This window comes from Mytilus trossulus, chromosome 3 (genome assembly GCF_036588685.1).
Source record: "Mytilus trossulus isolate FHL-02 chromosome 3, PNRI_Mtr1.1.1.hap1, whole genome shotgun sequence".
Taxonomy (NCBI): Eukaryota; Metazoa; Mollusca; class Bivalvia; order Mytilida; family Mytilidae; genus Mytilus; species Mytilus trossulus.
Genome location: NC_086375.1, coordinates 46,869,867 through 46,885,279, shown reverse-complemented (window position 1 = coordinate 46,885,279; position 15,413 = coordinate 46,869,867). Strand labels below are relative to the sequence as shown.

Here is a 15,413-nt window from a genome sequence, read left to right as displayed (position 1 = left end):
AAATAAAGATTGTGTATCCATTAAAGATGTGCATGAATGGGGTTTATTTGTAATAGTGCAGGTTTAATGGAGTTAAATATACTTGTCTTTTCTTTAATTGAGAGATAAATACATAGGAAAAGTTCTTAGCCCTGACCAGAAAACTCCGCTGGTTGCTTAAAAAGACTTTCCATTGATAGACACTATGAATTAAGAAGTGGTATGCAAAAGCAATTTAGATAATAATGTGTAATATATTGCTAACATATTGATAGCAAAATGCAATATACTTGTATTTATATTGATTTTATTTTTGGATCAGCTTTCGATTGGTTAATATAGAAAGTGAAATATGACAGAGAAACTAATAAATTGGTGTTTATATATGATAAATTGTAACATTAAAATACACTTTATGTGTTTCTGATGATGCATTGAAACAGTTTGAATCTTATTAATGTTCATAGAACATTAGTTTAGCATTCTAATTTTTAACAAAAAATCATCATTTACTGCGTTAGTTCTTACGAAATGCTCTTGTTTAATAATAGAAATTACAGGATGACTAAGATTTGTTGATTTCATTCATTTAATTCAAAAGATGTTTTTTTTTCCTATAATAGCATATATGGTTTTAATAATCCTATTAAAATTGCTTATTCTTAGAATTTTTCTGAGATTTGGGTTAAGATAACTTTGAAAACAGCAATATTTAATTAAACATCATCTTTGTTTAATTTCTATGTAAATTACAGGAAATGTTTAACCAATTTCACAGAATCAATTATGTTCTGAATTAAGCTCCACCAAGTGATAAATAGTTCATTATTGTGGTTTAATCAAGATTCTATAATAACTACCTCAAATAACTGCTATTGAGTGTTACAACCTGTTTTTATGGCTTTTAAAGCAACTGACTTCTGAAAATTATGTTTGACTAACCATCCCATTATAGCTGGGTAAAATCAATAAGGCAATTACATTATATAGCTGGGTTGTGACTCAGATATTTGGCTTGAAGGTTATATTTCTATTCAGGTTTATTATCTTGTATTTATATATGCATTATTGAGAAGGAGGAAATGTAAACAAACAGGTGAAATAAACAGGTAGATATATTTATATCTGTGAGGAGCACAGCATGTTCTAGCATTATAATTGGGTTTAATTCAAGTTTAGAGTCTGTTAATGTTTATGCACCTTGAACAAGAGGTTAAGAAAGAGATTACCGGTAACTTACTGCACCATATAGAGTTAGTCTATATTTGGTAAGAGTAAAGGGGCCAGCCATATTTATAATTCTACACACAACATGACCAAGATATTTTACCGTATATATAAATAGAGCTGTTAGACACTCTTCTTAGACAGAGACTGTTGGAGTTTTATTCACAAGATGTTATGTAATATGCATTTAAAGTTTTTAAAGGGATATAAGATATAATACATGCAAAAATCTTTGCATCAATGCATTACAACTTAATATCATTACCCAATGTAAGGACTATAGGACAGACGACCTCTGAAAAGTTGCACTAATGAAGAATTTTCATTTTTGTAGGTATACAGAAAGCCTAAAAAATTAAGCAAAATTTAAATTGTAACTTTAGATCAACAGAATAAACTTGATAATTATATACCATAAACAATTATCCAGATTTTGAAAAACAAGTCTATGTTAAAAAAAATGATGCAGATGCTGCATATATATTATAAGTAAAAGTTTGAACAGAAAATTTTACAATAAATGTCCTTGTGAATGACTAATGATTAAATCTATATTTGTTGCATACCTAAAATAACATAGATGACATCTGTATATTGTCATTTGGATTTTATCATTGGATTTTACCTGGATTTACAAAATAATAAGTATAAATCCTTGGTTACCAATAAGTCTCAGTACATAAGAAATGTGCAGTAATCAAAAAGAAATAAATACAAATAGTTTTAAACACACATGTAATAAGTAGCAGGAGGGGCCCATGTATAGTAAATTTGCTGAGTAGATTGTAAATGTAACCATAGAAGAAGGGTAATGCTATTTTAGTTGACCCTGTTTCTAATTTCAGTGGCGGATCCAGAGGGGGGGTTCCGGGGGTGTGCACCCCCCTTTATTTTTGCCGATCAATGCATTTGTATCGGGACATATGTTTTGCACCCCCCCTTTTGCCCTGGGTTAGCACCCCCCCTTTCGAAAATTCCTGCATCCGCCCCTGAATTTCAAATGGTTGGTCAGGTAAATTTGACCAACAAAGCTGATTATGTAGTCATAACTGCTTCTTTATTACAAATGTAAACTCTTGCAAATTACAAACTGACTATTGTTATAGCATTGTGGTTTTTGTGCATCTTCGCTAGCAAAGATAAGCATTGTGTCATTATCTGATATGAAAAATTTTGTTAACCTTTAAATTTTAGTATGTGACTTTTACTTTTAGAGGGCAAGTGATTTTGGGGAAGTCATATTTTGAATTTTTAAATAGGCATTCATATACACCACTTTATATTTTTTCAATCTCAGTCTTTTGTATTCAGCTGTAGTCAACTGTAAGATGAGGAAGTTGTAAGAACTGAAGTACTGTCAAGAACATGCCTGAAGTTGACAGCTACTGTATAACACTGACAAGTCTTACATATACAACACTGTGTAGATACTTATACAGTTATCATTGATTTTTATGTCCAGATAATGACCATACATGGTCATCAGTAGCCCCAAGCCATTCTCAGGACATTAACCTGTCTGTGTAGTTAAGGTATACAAAACAGTAGTAGACTGTCAGCTTCTGAATAAGAATTATTGGATTAACTGGGATAGAAAATTGCTTAGTTATTGTTATTTTATATCCCGGGAAATAGGGAAATACACATCATGTGAACGGACTTTAAATAAATGTGTATAACATGTAAATATCAAGGTTGAATTATACAACATGTTCAGAAGTTTATAGATTTATTAACATAGTTTATAGCTTTATCATAGCTACATTATATTATCACCATTTTGTCCTCTATTTGGGTATTGTTTAAGAGTGTGTAGAATGTAGCCCAAAATCAAGCATATATGTAGGCTTATTTTGGTTTTCAAATTGTGCTAGTCACAAATTAACAAGCATTAATTCTCCATATCAATGAGAGCCTCCAAACATATTTTTCAAAAATTTGGTTTAATATCTCTCTTTCAGACTTCTGAAATGGAGGTCAAATCTCTGACTTTGGAGTAAAAATATCCCTGTTTTACCTTCTTTCGACATTATTTTATGATGCCTTGTTATTTGAATGTCAAAATTTACCGATTATTGTTAAAACAATTTGTTTGTTTATTCAATATTAGGTGCTCCATATTCCTGACATGTTATGTTTGTCTAATTACATGAAATTTATTCTAATGATTAGATGCATTTCAATGATTGGATTCATTTGAATCTTGCTTGTAAATTATTGTAAAACATTAATAGAGTAAAAATCAATTATTACGAGGAAAAAAAACATGAGATAGACTATACATCATATCTCTATAAAAGTTTTGAAAAGATGACACTTATTGAAATTTTTGTCTGGTGTACATATGGTGTTTTTATATTCTCAGAGATCATCAGAATTCTGTTTTCAGAGAAAGTTTTTATTGGATATGAAATATTGTTTAATAAAAAGTTTTATTTTAAAATATTCATGCAGTTTAATTATTAATGAATTATTTCCTAAACGCATAATAATTTGCTAGAGTAAAAATGATTAATGTAATTGAACTGTTCAACAACATATAGCTACCATCACCATCATATTTCTATATGTATAGTTACAGGAGTAGTATGTGCCAAACTACTCATAAAAAAATCACAATGCAATCATAAATATATCATTTTATAATAACAATTGATTATTTTACTTTTCTACTAATTATCTATTCTTTGTTTTTCAGTGCATTTGTGAGATATCCCAATGGTGTGATTGTTCACTATTATTGCTGTAAAGATCCTAATAAATGTCCTGAAGATTGACGACAGATGGCTAATCATATTAAGGACTTAGATTGAAATGTTTCAACATTGTGTGAGACTAATCATTATAGATATAACAGGATATGAAAGTTCCAATTATAGATGACATTTTATGGATTACAAATGCAAAGTAATTATGTAGGGTTGATTAACCATGTGAAACCATGTGATATATATATATAAATTACATGTATGGCTTTTAATGTATTATGTAATATTTACACTGACGTATGATTCTATTTATAATAAAAAAATCTCTTTTTATCTTATGATTTCAATTGCTAAAAATCAAACAACCTTCATTATGAATTATACACCGGATGCAAATTTAGCATTTTGGGAAAAAGGGGGGTGGGGTTTCCCATACTAGTTAAAGCTGGGAATGCAAGATTTGAAAAAAGACATCAAACAATATATGTATCTTGATGAAGGGACCTGCACCCCAGCCCAATCAATCTACCACTGTACACCATATATATATTTTGTCTTGAATATGCATCAAAGATTTGCCAAGACATAAAACCCCAAGCTATCAGTCAATATATATCTATACATTTTACTGAACAGGTGTTAAATCTAGATAAACATCACAATCATTCAACTTGTATTTTTTTTATATACATTTGCAATATAAGCTAGTTTAAATAAGGTTCCCATAATATGCATATTACATTTATTATTTGTTCATATCTACAAATGTACCAAAAGCATTGGAACTAAATTCAATATAAGATTTCCTTACAAGTACAAGTGTTATTTATTGGTGTCAATGTCCTGGGTGGTGAATCTGCTTTTATTAAAGCTTCTTATTTCTCATACAGAATTATAAAGCAAATAATAACAAATGATTGAATTCAGAAATAATCACTTCAAAGAACTTTATACTAATGAAAATGAATACAATACTAAAACCTTAAAAAACTTTATTTATTAAAACAGTAGAGGTTTCCTTTTAAGGTATTGTTTGGAAAATATGTCTATAATATTATAATGAAGATATGTGGTATTATTACCAATGAGACAACTTTCCACCAGAATTAAAATGAGGTTGTGTTCAGCAATTATAGGCCACCATATGGCCTTCAACAATGAGAAAAAAACAATACTGCATAGTCTGCAATAAATGCATCGAAGATGATGCATGCCTCACATCATTTATTGAAACAAGATGCTCTTCAGAACCTATATCTCTCATCTTACTTTGTTGCTTTAATATTCAAAGCATTTGATCCCTCCTGATTTCTCAAAATGTTATTTGCTCTATAGTGAGCCAAAGAATGTAATATGCTACCTCATTAACCAAAAAAGATTCCAATCCAATCCTATCCTTCTGGTCATATAGTTAAATTTATATCATAATATGTTATTTACAACTACAATCAATGAAGAAAAAAGATTATGGCTTCCCTAATTCCATATTATAGCTTGATTTCTGAATCTGCTGAGTCAGATGTCTATTGATGCAAACAAAATCCTATCAATTTTCTTATTTCAGTCATAGGGACCTATTAAAATATGTAATAGGTGTTTCAGTTTATTTCATCATAGATATGAAGATATGTCTTGACCAAGTTAGCTGCTGTTTGGCTGCCTCAGTCACCTGACTGGAAGCTACGCCTTTGCATGTTTACTTAATTCGACTATATATTCAATGTTGCCTAAAATTACTGCTCTCAAATATGAAATTTATGTTATTTTTAAAACAAGACATAAAATCAAGCATCTGCTGCTTCTCAGCTAAGCACTTGGCATTTGATAATGAAAATTTGAAGGACTTCAGAATATTTTATGCAGAAGGGATAACATATAAGTAGATAATAGGTAGCATATTCTAATCCTGAATATGGATTTTCAGCTGGATGCTAAACATGAAGTTCAATGATAATTCAGAAAAACAAATATGTAGCGAAATTATACATTTTGTGTAACCACTTGAATGCTGAAACAACTCAAAAAAGACTTTTTGAACACTTTTAAATTAACAGGTACCCAATACTGTACCTAAACTGTAATTATGTAAAAAGACCGTAACCTAATATAAATAAAGGATACCAATTTCATAATGAGTGATACACGTTTGGAATAATTATGAATAACATTTCAACCCATATAAATACAATAGAGAAGAATATCAAATTTAAAAAGGACATGGGTGCCTCCATGGTGTATTAGAAGTGTTCTAACCTAAAGAATCATGCTAGATTATGGTTTCTATCCACATACTTGAAAATTGGTATTTGCTGCTTCTTTGCTTAAGCCCTCTGAATTAGGAGTAAAAGCGAAGAGTTGTTGGCTTCAGATAGTGAATAGTGAATCACAAGGGAAGGTAATGTTTTCCTGCAGATTCTTGCCTTGTTAACAAGCACATTAAAAAAACAGCTCAGTGTGTCAGTCTAGTACAAAGCAAAGTTAAATTCAAAATTTAAATGAGCTTATCCTGAATATGCATTTAATTTGCCACTGAACATTGAACATACATCCATCATCATCATCTCTTTAGAAGTACACAGTATATAGGAGTAATGTCAAAAACAGATCATCTCAAGAGTTTGAATAATGAGCATGGCTTCATTTTGACTATTAGCTTGTAAACTAACATGTTGAGATTCTGTCTCAGTGTTTCATTCTTATAAAAACAGTGTTCATAATGGTATAAATTACAGATCCTTACTTTGAAATGCACCACTTGTATATACTACAGGTTAAAAACATTCATCCACAAAAATGAACATAACAGTTTTGCCTGCAGAAGTAACTTACTAAGTTTTGATACAAACCCATTTTTATAAACATAATATACGGTAAACATATCATAGCAAAACAGCATAGTAATATGTTGATTGGACAATTTCGTTACAATCAGCCCAACAAACCAGTGGAAACAAGATGTTAGTAAAATGGTACCAGGGAGGACCGATAGTTCATCAACAGCACCACAACCTAGTGGAATCAAGCTGTTTGTAAAATGGTACCAGGGAGGACCGATAGTTCATCAATAGTACCACAACCTAGTGGAAACAAACTGTTAGTTAAATGGTACCATTTAGGTCGGATAGTTCATCAACAGCACCAAAACCAAGAGGAAACAAGCTTTTAGTTAAATAGTCCAAATGTACCATTGAGGACTGATAGTTGACCAGCAGTACAACAACCCAGTAGAAACAAACTGTTAGTTAAATGGTATAATTGAGGTCGGATAATTCATCAATAGTACCACAACCTAGTGGAAACAAACTGTTAGTTAAATGGTACCATTGAGGACTGATAGTTCATCAACAGCGCCAAAACCCAGAGAAAACAAACTGTTAGTTAAATGGTACAAATGTACCATTGTGGACTGATATTTCACCAGCAGCACAACAACCAAATGGAAACAAGCTGTTGGTTCGATAGGACCATTGAGGACTGATAGTTCACCAGCAGCACCAAAACCTAGTGGCAGTAAGCTGCTAATTGGATAGTATCAGTGAGGACTGATAGTTGACCAGAAGCGCCAAAAGTTAAACCAAGTGGAAACAAACTGTTGGTTGGATGGTACCATTGACAACTGAAGGTTCACCAGCAGCACGATAACACATTTGAAACAAGCCATTGGTTGAATGGTACCATTGACGACTGATAGTTCACCAGCAGCAGCAGAGCCAAGTGTAAACAATCTATTGAGTGAATGGTACCATTGAGGACTGATAGTTCACAAGCAGCATCAAAACCCAGTGGAAACAAACTGTTGGTTGGATGGTACCATTGAGGACTGATAGTTCACAAGCAACACGATAACACATTTAAAACAAGCTATTGGTTCGATAGAACTATTGAGAACTGATAATTCAAAAGCAGCATCAAAACCCTGTGGAAACAAAGTGTTGGTTTGATGGTACCATTGAGGACTGATAGTTCACAAGCAGCACGATAACACATTTAAAACAAGCTATTGGTTCGATAGAACCATTGAGAACTGATAGTTCAAAAGCAGCATCAAAACCCTGTGGAAACAAAGTGTTGGTTGGATGGTACCATTTAGGACTGATAGTTCACCAGCAGCAGCAGAGCCAAGTGTAAACAATCTATTGAGTGAATGGTACCGTTGAGGACTGATAGTTCACAAGCAGCATCAAAACCCAGTGGAAAAAAACTGTTGGTTGGATGGTACCATTGAGGACTGATTGTTCACAAGCAGCACGATAACACACTTTAAACAAGCTATTGGTTCGATAGAACCATTGAGAACTGATAGTTCAAAAGCAGCATCAAAACCCTGTGGAAACAAAGTGTTGGTTGGATGGTACCATTGATGACTGATAGTTCACAAGCAGCACGATAACACATTTAAAACAAACTATTGGTTCGATAGAACCATTGAGAACTGATAGTTCAAAAGCAGCATCAAAACCCTGTGGAAACAAAGTGTTGGTTGGATGGTACCATTTAGGACTGATAGTTCACCAGCAGCACGATAACACATTTGAAACAAGCTATTGGGTTGAATGGTACCATTGACGACTGATAGTTCACCAGCAGCAGCAGAGCCAAGTGTAAACAATCTATTGAGTGAATGGTACCATTGAGGACTGATAGTTCACAAGCAGCATCAAAACCCAGTGGAAAAAAAAACTGTTGGTTGGATGGTACCATTGAGGACGGATAGTTCACAAGCAGCACGATAACACATTTAAAACAAGCTATTGGTTCGATAGAACCATTGAGAACTGATAGTTCAAAAGCAGCATCAAAACCATGTGGAAACAAAGTGTTGGTTGGATGGTACCATTGAGGACTGATAGTTCACAAGCAGAAAGATAACACATTTAAAAACAGCTATTGGTTCGATTGGACCATTGAGAACTGATAGTTCACAAGCAGTATCATAACCCAGTGGAAACAATCTATTGAGTGAATGGTACCGTTGAGGACTGATAGTTCACAAGCAGCATCAAAACCCAGTGGAAAAAAAACTGTTGGTTGGATGGTACCATTGAGGACTGATTGTTCACAAGCAGCACGATAACACACTTTAAACAAGCTATTGGTTCGATAGAACCATTGAGAACTGATAGTTCAAAAGCAGCATCAAAACCCTGTGGAAACAAAGTGTTGGTTGGATGGTACCATTGATGACTGATAGTTCACAAGCAGCACGATAACACATTTAAAACAAGCTATTGGTTCGATAGAACCATTGAGAACTGATAGTTCAAAAGCAGTATCAAAACCCTGTGGAAACAAAGTGTTGGTTGGATGGTACCATTTAGGACTGATAGTTCACCAGCAGCACGATAACACATTTGAAACAAGCTATTGGGTTGAATGGTACCATTGACGACTGATAGTTCACCAGCAGCAGCAGAGCCAAGTGTAAACAATCTATTGAGTGAATGGTACCATTGAGGACTGATAGTTCACAAGCAGCATCAAAACCCAGTGGAAACAAACTGTTGGTTGGATGGTACCATTGAGGACTGATAGTTCACAAGCAACACGATAACACATTTAAAACAAGCTATTGGTTCGATAGAACTATTGAGAACTGATAATTCAAAAGCAGCATCAAAACCCTGTGGAAACAAAGTGTTGGTTTGATGGTACCATTGAGGACTGATAGTTCACAAGCAGCACGATAACACATTTAAAACAAGCTATTGGTTCGATAGAACCATTGAGAACTGATAGTTCAAAAGCAGCATCAAAACCCTGTGGAAACAAAGTGTTGGTTGGATGGTACCATTTAGGACTGATAGTTCACCAGCAGCAGCAGAGCCAAGTGTAAACAATCTATTGAGTGAATGGTACCGTTGAGGACTGATAGTTCACAAGCAGCATCAAAACCCAGTGGAAAAAAACTGTTGGTTGGATGGTACCATTGAGGACTGATTGTTCACAAGCAGCACGATAACACACTTTAAACAAGCTATTGGTTCGATAGAACCATTGAGAACTGATAGTTCAAAAGCAGCATCAAAACCCTGTGGAAACAAAGTGTTGGTTGGATGGTACCATTGATGACTGATAGTTCACAAGCAGCACGATAACACATTTAAAACAAGCTATTGGTTCGATAGAACCATTGAGAACTGATAGTTCAAAAGCAGCATCAAAACCCTGTGGAAACAAAGTGTTGGTTGGATGGTACCATTTAGGACTGATAGTTCACCAGCAGCACGATAACACATTTGAAACAAGCTATTGGGTTGAATGGTACCATTGACGACTGATAGTTCACCAGCAGCAGCAGAGCCAAGTGTAAACAATCTATTGAGTGAATGGTACCATTGAGGACTGATAGTTCACAAGCAGCATCAAAACCCAGTGGAAAAAAAACTGTGGGTTGGATGGTACCATTGAGGACGGATAGTTCACAAGCAGCACGATAACACATTTAAAACAAGCTATTGGTTCGATAGAACCATTGAGAACTGATAGTTCAAAAGCAGCATCAAAACCATGTGGAAACAAAGTGTTGGTTGGATGGTACCATTGAGGACTGATAGTTCACAAGCAGAAAGATAACACATTTAAAAACAGCTATTGGTTCGATTGGACCATTGAGAACTGATAGTTCACAAGCAGTATCATAACCCAGTGGAAACAATCTATTGAGTGAATGGTACCGTTGAGGACTGATAGTTCACAAGCAGCATCAAAACCCAGTGGAAAAAAACTGTTGGTTGGATGGTACCATTGAGGACTGATTGTTCACAAGCAGCACGATAACACACTTTAAACAAGCTATTGGTTCGATAGAACCATTGAGAACTGATAGTTCAAAAGCAGCATCAAAACCCTGTGGAAACAAAGTGTTGGTTGGATGGTACCATTGATGACTGATAGTTCACAAGCAGCACGATAACACATTTAAAACAAGCTATTGGTTCGATAGAACCATTGAGAACTGATAGTTCAAAAGCAGCATCAAAACCCTGTGGAAACAAAGTGTTGGTTGGATGGTACCATTTAGGACTGATAGTTCACCAGCAGCACGATAACACATTTGAAACAAGCTATTGGGTTGAATGTTACCATTGACGACTGATAGTTCACAAGCAGCAGCAGAGCCAAGTGTAAACAATCTATTGAGTGAATGGTACCATTGAGGACTGATAGTTCACAAGCAGCATCAAAACCCAGTGGAAAAAAACTGTTGGTTGGATGGTACCATTGAGGACTGATTGTTCACAAGCAGCACGATAACACACTTTAAACAAGCTATTGGTTCGATAGAACCATTGAGAACTGATAGTTCAAAAGCAGCATCAAAACCCTGTGGAAACAAAGTGTTGGTTGGATGGTACCATTGATGACTGATAGTTCACAAGCAGCACGATAACACATTTAAAACAAGCTATTGGTTCGATAGAACCATTGAGAACTGATAGTTCAAAAGCAGCATCAAAACCCTGTGGAAACAAAGTGTTGGTTGGATGGTACCATTTAGGACTGATAGTTCACCAGCAGCACGATAACACATTTGAAACAAGCTATTGGGTTGAATGGTACCATTGACGACTGATAGTTCACCAGCAGCAGCAGAGCCAAGTGTAAACAATCTATTGAGTGAATGGTACCATTGAGGACTGATAGTTCACAAGCAGCATCAAAACCCAGTGGAAAAAAAACTGTGGGTTGGATGGTACCATTGAGGACGGATAGTTCACAAGCAGCACGATAACACATTTAAAACAAGCTATTGGTTCGATAGAACCATTGAGAACTGATAGTTCAAAAGCAGCATCAAAACCATGTGGAAACAAAGTGTTGGTTGGATGGTACCATTGAGGACTGATAGTTCACAAGCAGAAAGATAACACATTTAAAAACAGCTATTGGTTCGATTGGACCATTGAGAACTGATAGTTCACAAGCAGTATCATAACCCAGTGGAAACAATCTATTGAGTGAATGGTACCGTTGAGGACTGATAGTTCACAAGCAGCATCAAAACCCAGTGGAAAAAAACTGTTGGTTGGATGGTACCATTGAGGACTGATTGTTCACAAGCAGCACGATAACACACTTTAAACAAGCTATTGGTTCGATAGAACCATTGAGAACTGATAGTTCAAAAGCAGCATCAAAACCCTGTGGAAACAAAGTGTTGGTTGGATGGTACCATTGATGACTGATAGTTCACAAGCAGCACGATAACACATTTAAAACAAGCTATTGGTTCGATAGAACCATTGAGAACTGATAGTTCAAAAGCAGCATCAAAACCCTGTGGAAACAAAGTGTTGGTTGGATGGTACCATTTAGGACTGATAGTTCACCAGCAGCACGATAACACATTTGAAACAAGCTATTGGGTTGAATGGTACCATTGACGACTGATAGTTCACCAGCAGCAGCAGAGCCAAGTGTAAACAATCTATTGAGTGAATGGTACCATTGAGGACTGATAGTTCACAAGCAGCATCAAAACCCAGTGGAAACAAACTGTTGGTTGGATGGTACCATTGAGGACTGATAGTTCACAAGCAACACGATAACACATTTAAAACAAGCTATTGGTTCGATAGAACTATTGAGAACTGATAATTCAAAAGCAGCATCAAAACCCTGTGGAAACAAAGTGTTGGTTTGATGGTACCATTGAGGACTGATAGTTCACAAGCAGCACGATAACACATTTAAAACAAGCTATTGGTTCGATAGAACCATTGAGAACTGATAGTTCAAAAGCAGCATCAAAACCCTGTGGAAACAAAGTGTTGGTTGGATGGTACCATTTAGGACTGATAGTTCACCAGCAGCAGCAGAGCCAAGTGTAAACAATCTATTGAGTGAATGGTACCGTTGAGGACTGATAGTTCACAAGCAGCATCAAAACCCAGTGGAAAAAAACTGTTGGTTGGATGGTACCATTGAGGACTGATTGTTCACAAGCAGCACGATAACACACTTTAAACAAGCTATTGGTTCGATAGAACCATTGAGAACTGATAGTTCAAAAGCAGCATCAAAACCCTGTGGAAACAAAGTGTTGGTTGGATGGTACCATTGATGACTGATAGTTCACAAGCAGCACGATAACACATTTAAAACAAGCTATTGGTTCGATAGAACCATTGAGAACTGATAGTTCAAAAGCAGCATCAAAACCCTGTGGAAACAAAGTGTTGGTTGGATGGTACCATTTAGGACTGATAGTTCACCAGCAGCACGATAACACATTTGAAACAAGCTATTGGGTTGAATGGTACCATTGACGACTGATAGTTCACCAGCAGCAGCAGAGCCAAGTGTAAACAATCTATTGAGTGAATGGTACCATTGAGGACTGATAGTTCACAAGCAGCATCAAAACCCAGTGGAAAAAAAACTGTTGGTTGGATGGTACCATTGAGGACGGATAGTTCACAAGCAGCACGATAACACATTTAAAACAAGCTATTGGTTCGATAGAACCATTGAGAACTGATAGTTCAAAAGCAGCATCAAAACCATGTGGAAACAAAGTGTTGGTTGGATGGTACCATTGAGGACTGATAGTTCACAAGCAGAAAGATAACACATTTAAAAACAGCTATTGGTTCGATTGGACCATTGAGAACTGATAGTTCACAAGCAGTATCATAACCCAGTGGAAACAAGCTGTTGGTTGGATGGTACCATAGAGGATTGAAAGTTCGTCAGCAGCAGAAACACGCTGTTGGTTAAATGGTACCATTGAGGACTGATAGTTCACAAGCAGCATCAAAACCTAGTGGAAACAAGCTGTTGGTTGGATGGTACCATTGAGGACTGATAGTTCATCAGCAGCATCAAAACACATTTGAAACAAGCTATTGAATGGATGGTATCATTGAGGATTGAAAGTTCGTCAGCAGCAGAAACACGCTGTTGGTTGGGTGGTACCATTGAGGACTGATAGTTCACAAGCAGCATCAAAACCCAGTGGAAACAAGCTGTTTGTTGGATGGTTCCATTGAGGACTGATAGATCACCAGCAGCACCACAACACATTTGAAACAAGCTATTGGTTGGATGGTTCCATTGGGTTCACAGCAGCACCAAAACACAGTTGACACAAGGAGATTGTATAATACTTATTTCAATATGCACATTTTTTCTGTAATTGCACACATAAGATAAGCTTGAGTCCAATAAATTGAATAAAACCAAGGGGCAAAGGAACTAAACTGAGCAGCCAAACATGTAGGAAGCTTGGATGTGGTTAAAATTTTAATATATAAATATAAGAAGAGATAGTTTAGTTTCAATTGACTTCAGTTAAGGAGGAAAGTAAGTCATGATAATCCATTGGTCACTGAGGACTTCTTGAAATATACCAGCACCTCCATTAAATGAACTTTTTGTATGTCCTGAGATACTTCAGGCCCTCCATTATTTGATTTCGATATTTCCTAATCACTATATTTAAGGTCGTTAAACAACGTCGGTTCCTGGAATATTTTGAAATATTTCAGTTCAAAATATTTCAGAATCTCCGCAAGTAATTAGTCAATATAATTAGTAAACAAATCATTGTCATGATGTCCTTAAATGTGTATGGAGGTCCGTTGTATAAGTTATAATGATAATAAATCATGGAGGACCTCAACAATTCAACTTAATGACCTTGAACATGGCTTTAAATCATTTAAGGAGATCACAAATGAAATCGAATTATGGGGGACCTCCATAGTTTATTATCATTCTAACCAAAACTTTTGACTAAATCCGTGGCTCATCAATTCAGTCATATCAACTATATAATTACGTATTTGAATGCCTTTACATGCCTTCACATGTATAGTGAATAAACTTTAAAAAAAAAAACATATGATGGCAAAACACTTGCGATAGTGACGAACATTTTACTAGAAAACTTCATATGTATATGTGTTGTACCGCCCTAAACATTTTTAAACATCTATCCAGTATGCTTACCCAATACAACTTTCACGAACGTTTGACTAGGAGTAGGACTTTGGTTGGTTCGCGTGCTTTTTTTTTGCTCTTTTTTGTTTGCTCAAGCACTGCAAATAAGACTGACCTCTGCAAAAAATAAACATATGCAGATCTATGCAGAGTTAAAATTGTATACATAATTCTTAATTTGATTGGATGTTTTCTGAAGGTTTTAAATCTAAATATATAGTTATAACCAAGTAAGCATAAGAAAATAACCCTGACATTTACTAAACAAAATGTAAGAAGCATCCAAACAATTACACATTTTAAGAGATCCAAGTTCTAAGAAATGCTAGACAATCTATCCTGTCGTTATGCATTGGTTGCAATCAACTATAATTAAAGGGAAAATTCACGATTTTTCACTTATGGTTTAAATATGTTCATTATGACATAATATATATATTCACAAAGTTTTATTGCTATATGTGCAGTAATAAAGGAGAAATTCAATATTTAATGAAAAAATATTAACTACTTCCTGTAGGTCGTGACGTTTTCTCCTGGTTTTTGCATGCCGGG

General features: G+C 35.1%; 1 protein-coding gene across 1 annotated transcript in view; it reads left to right on the top strand.

The window, feature by feature from the left end:
* Positions 1–4,247, top strand: part of LOC134711639 (vam6/Vps39-like protein) — a 40,521-nt gene extending 36,274 nt beyond the window's left edge. Inside the window, exon 26 of the mRNA XM_063572389.1 lies at positions 3,905–4,247. Within this exon, the coding sequence (XP_063428459.1) occupies positions 3,905–3,983 (79 nt within the window). The 3' untranslated portion in view covers positions 3,984–4,247. The remainder of the gene's footprint in view (positions 1–3,904) is intronic.
* Positions 4,248–15,413: the final 11,166 nt, after the last annotated feature.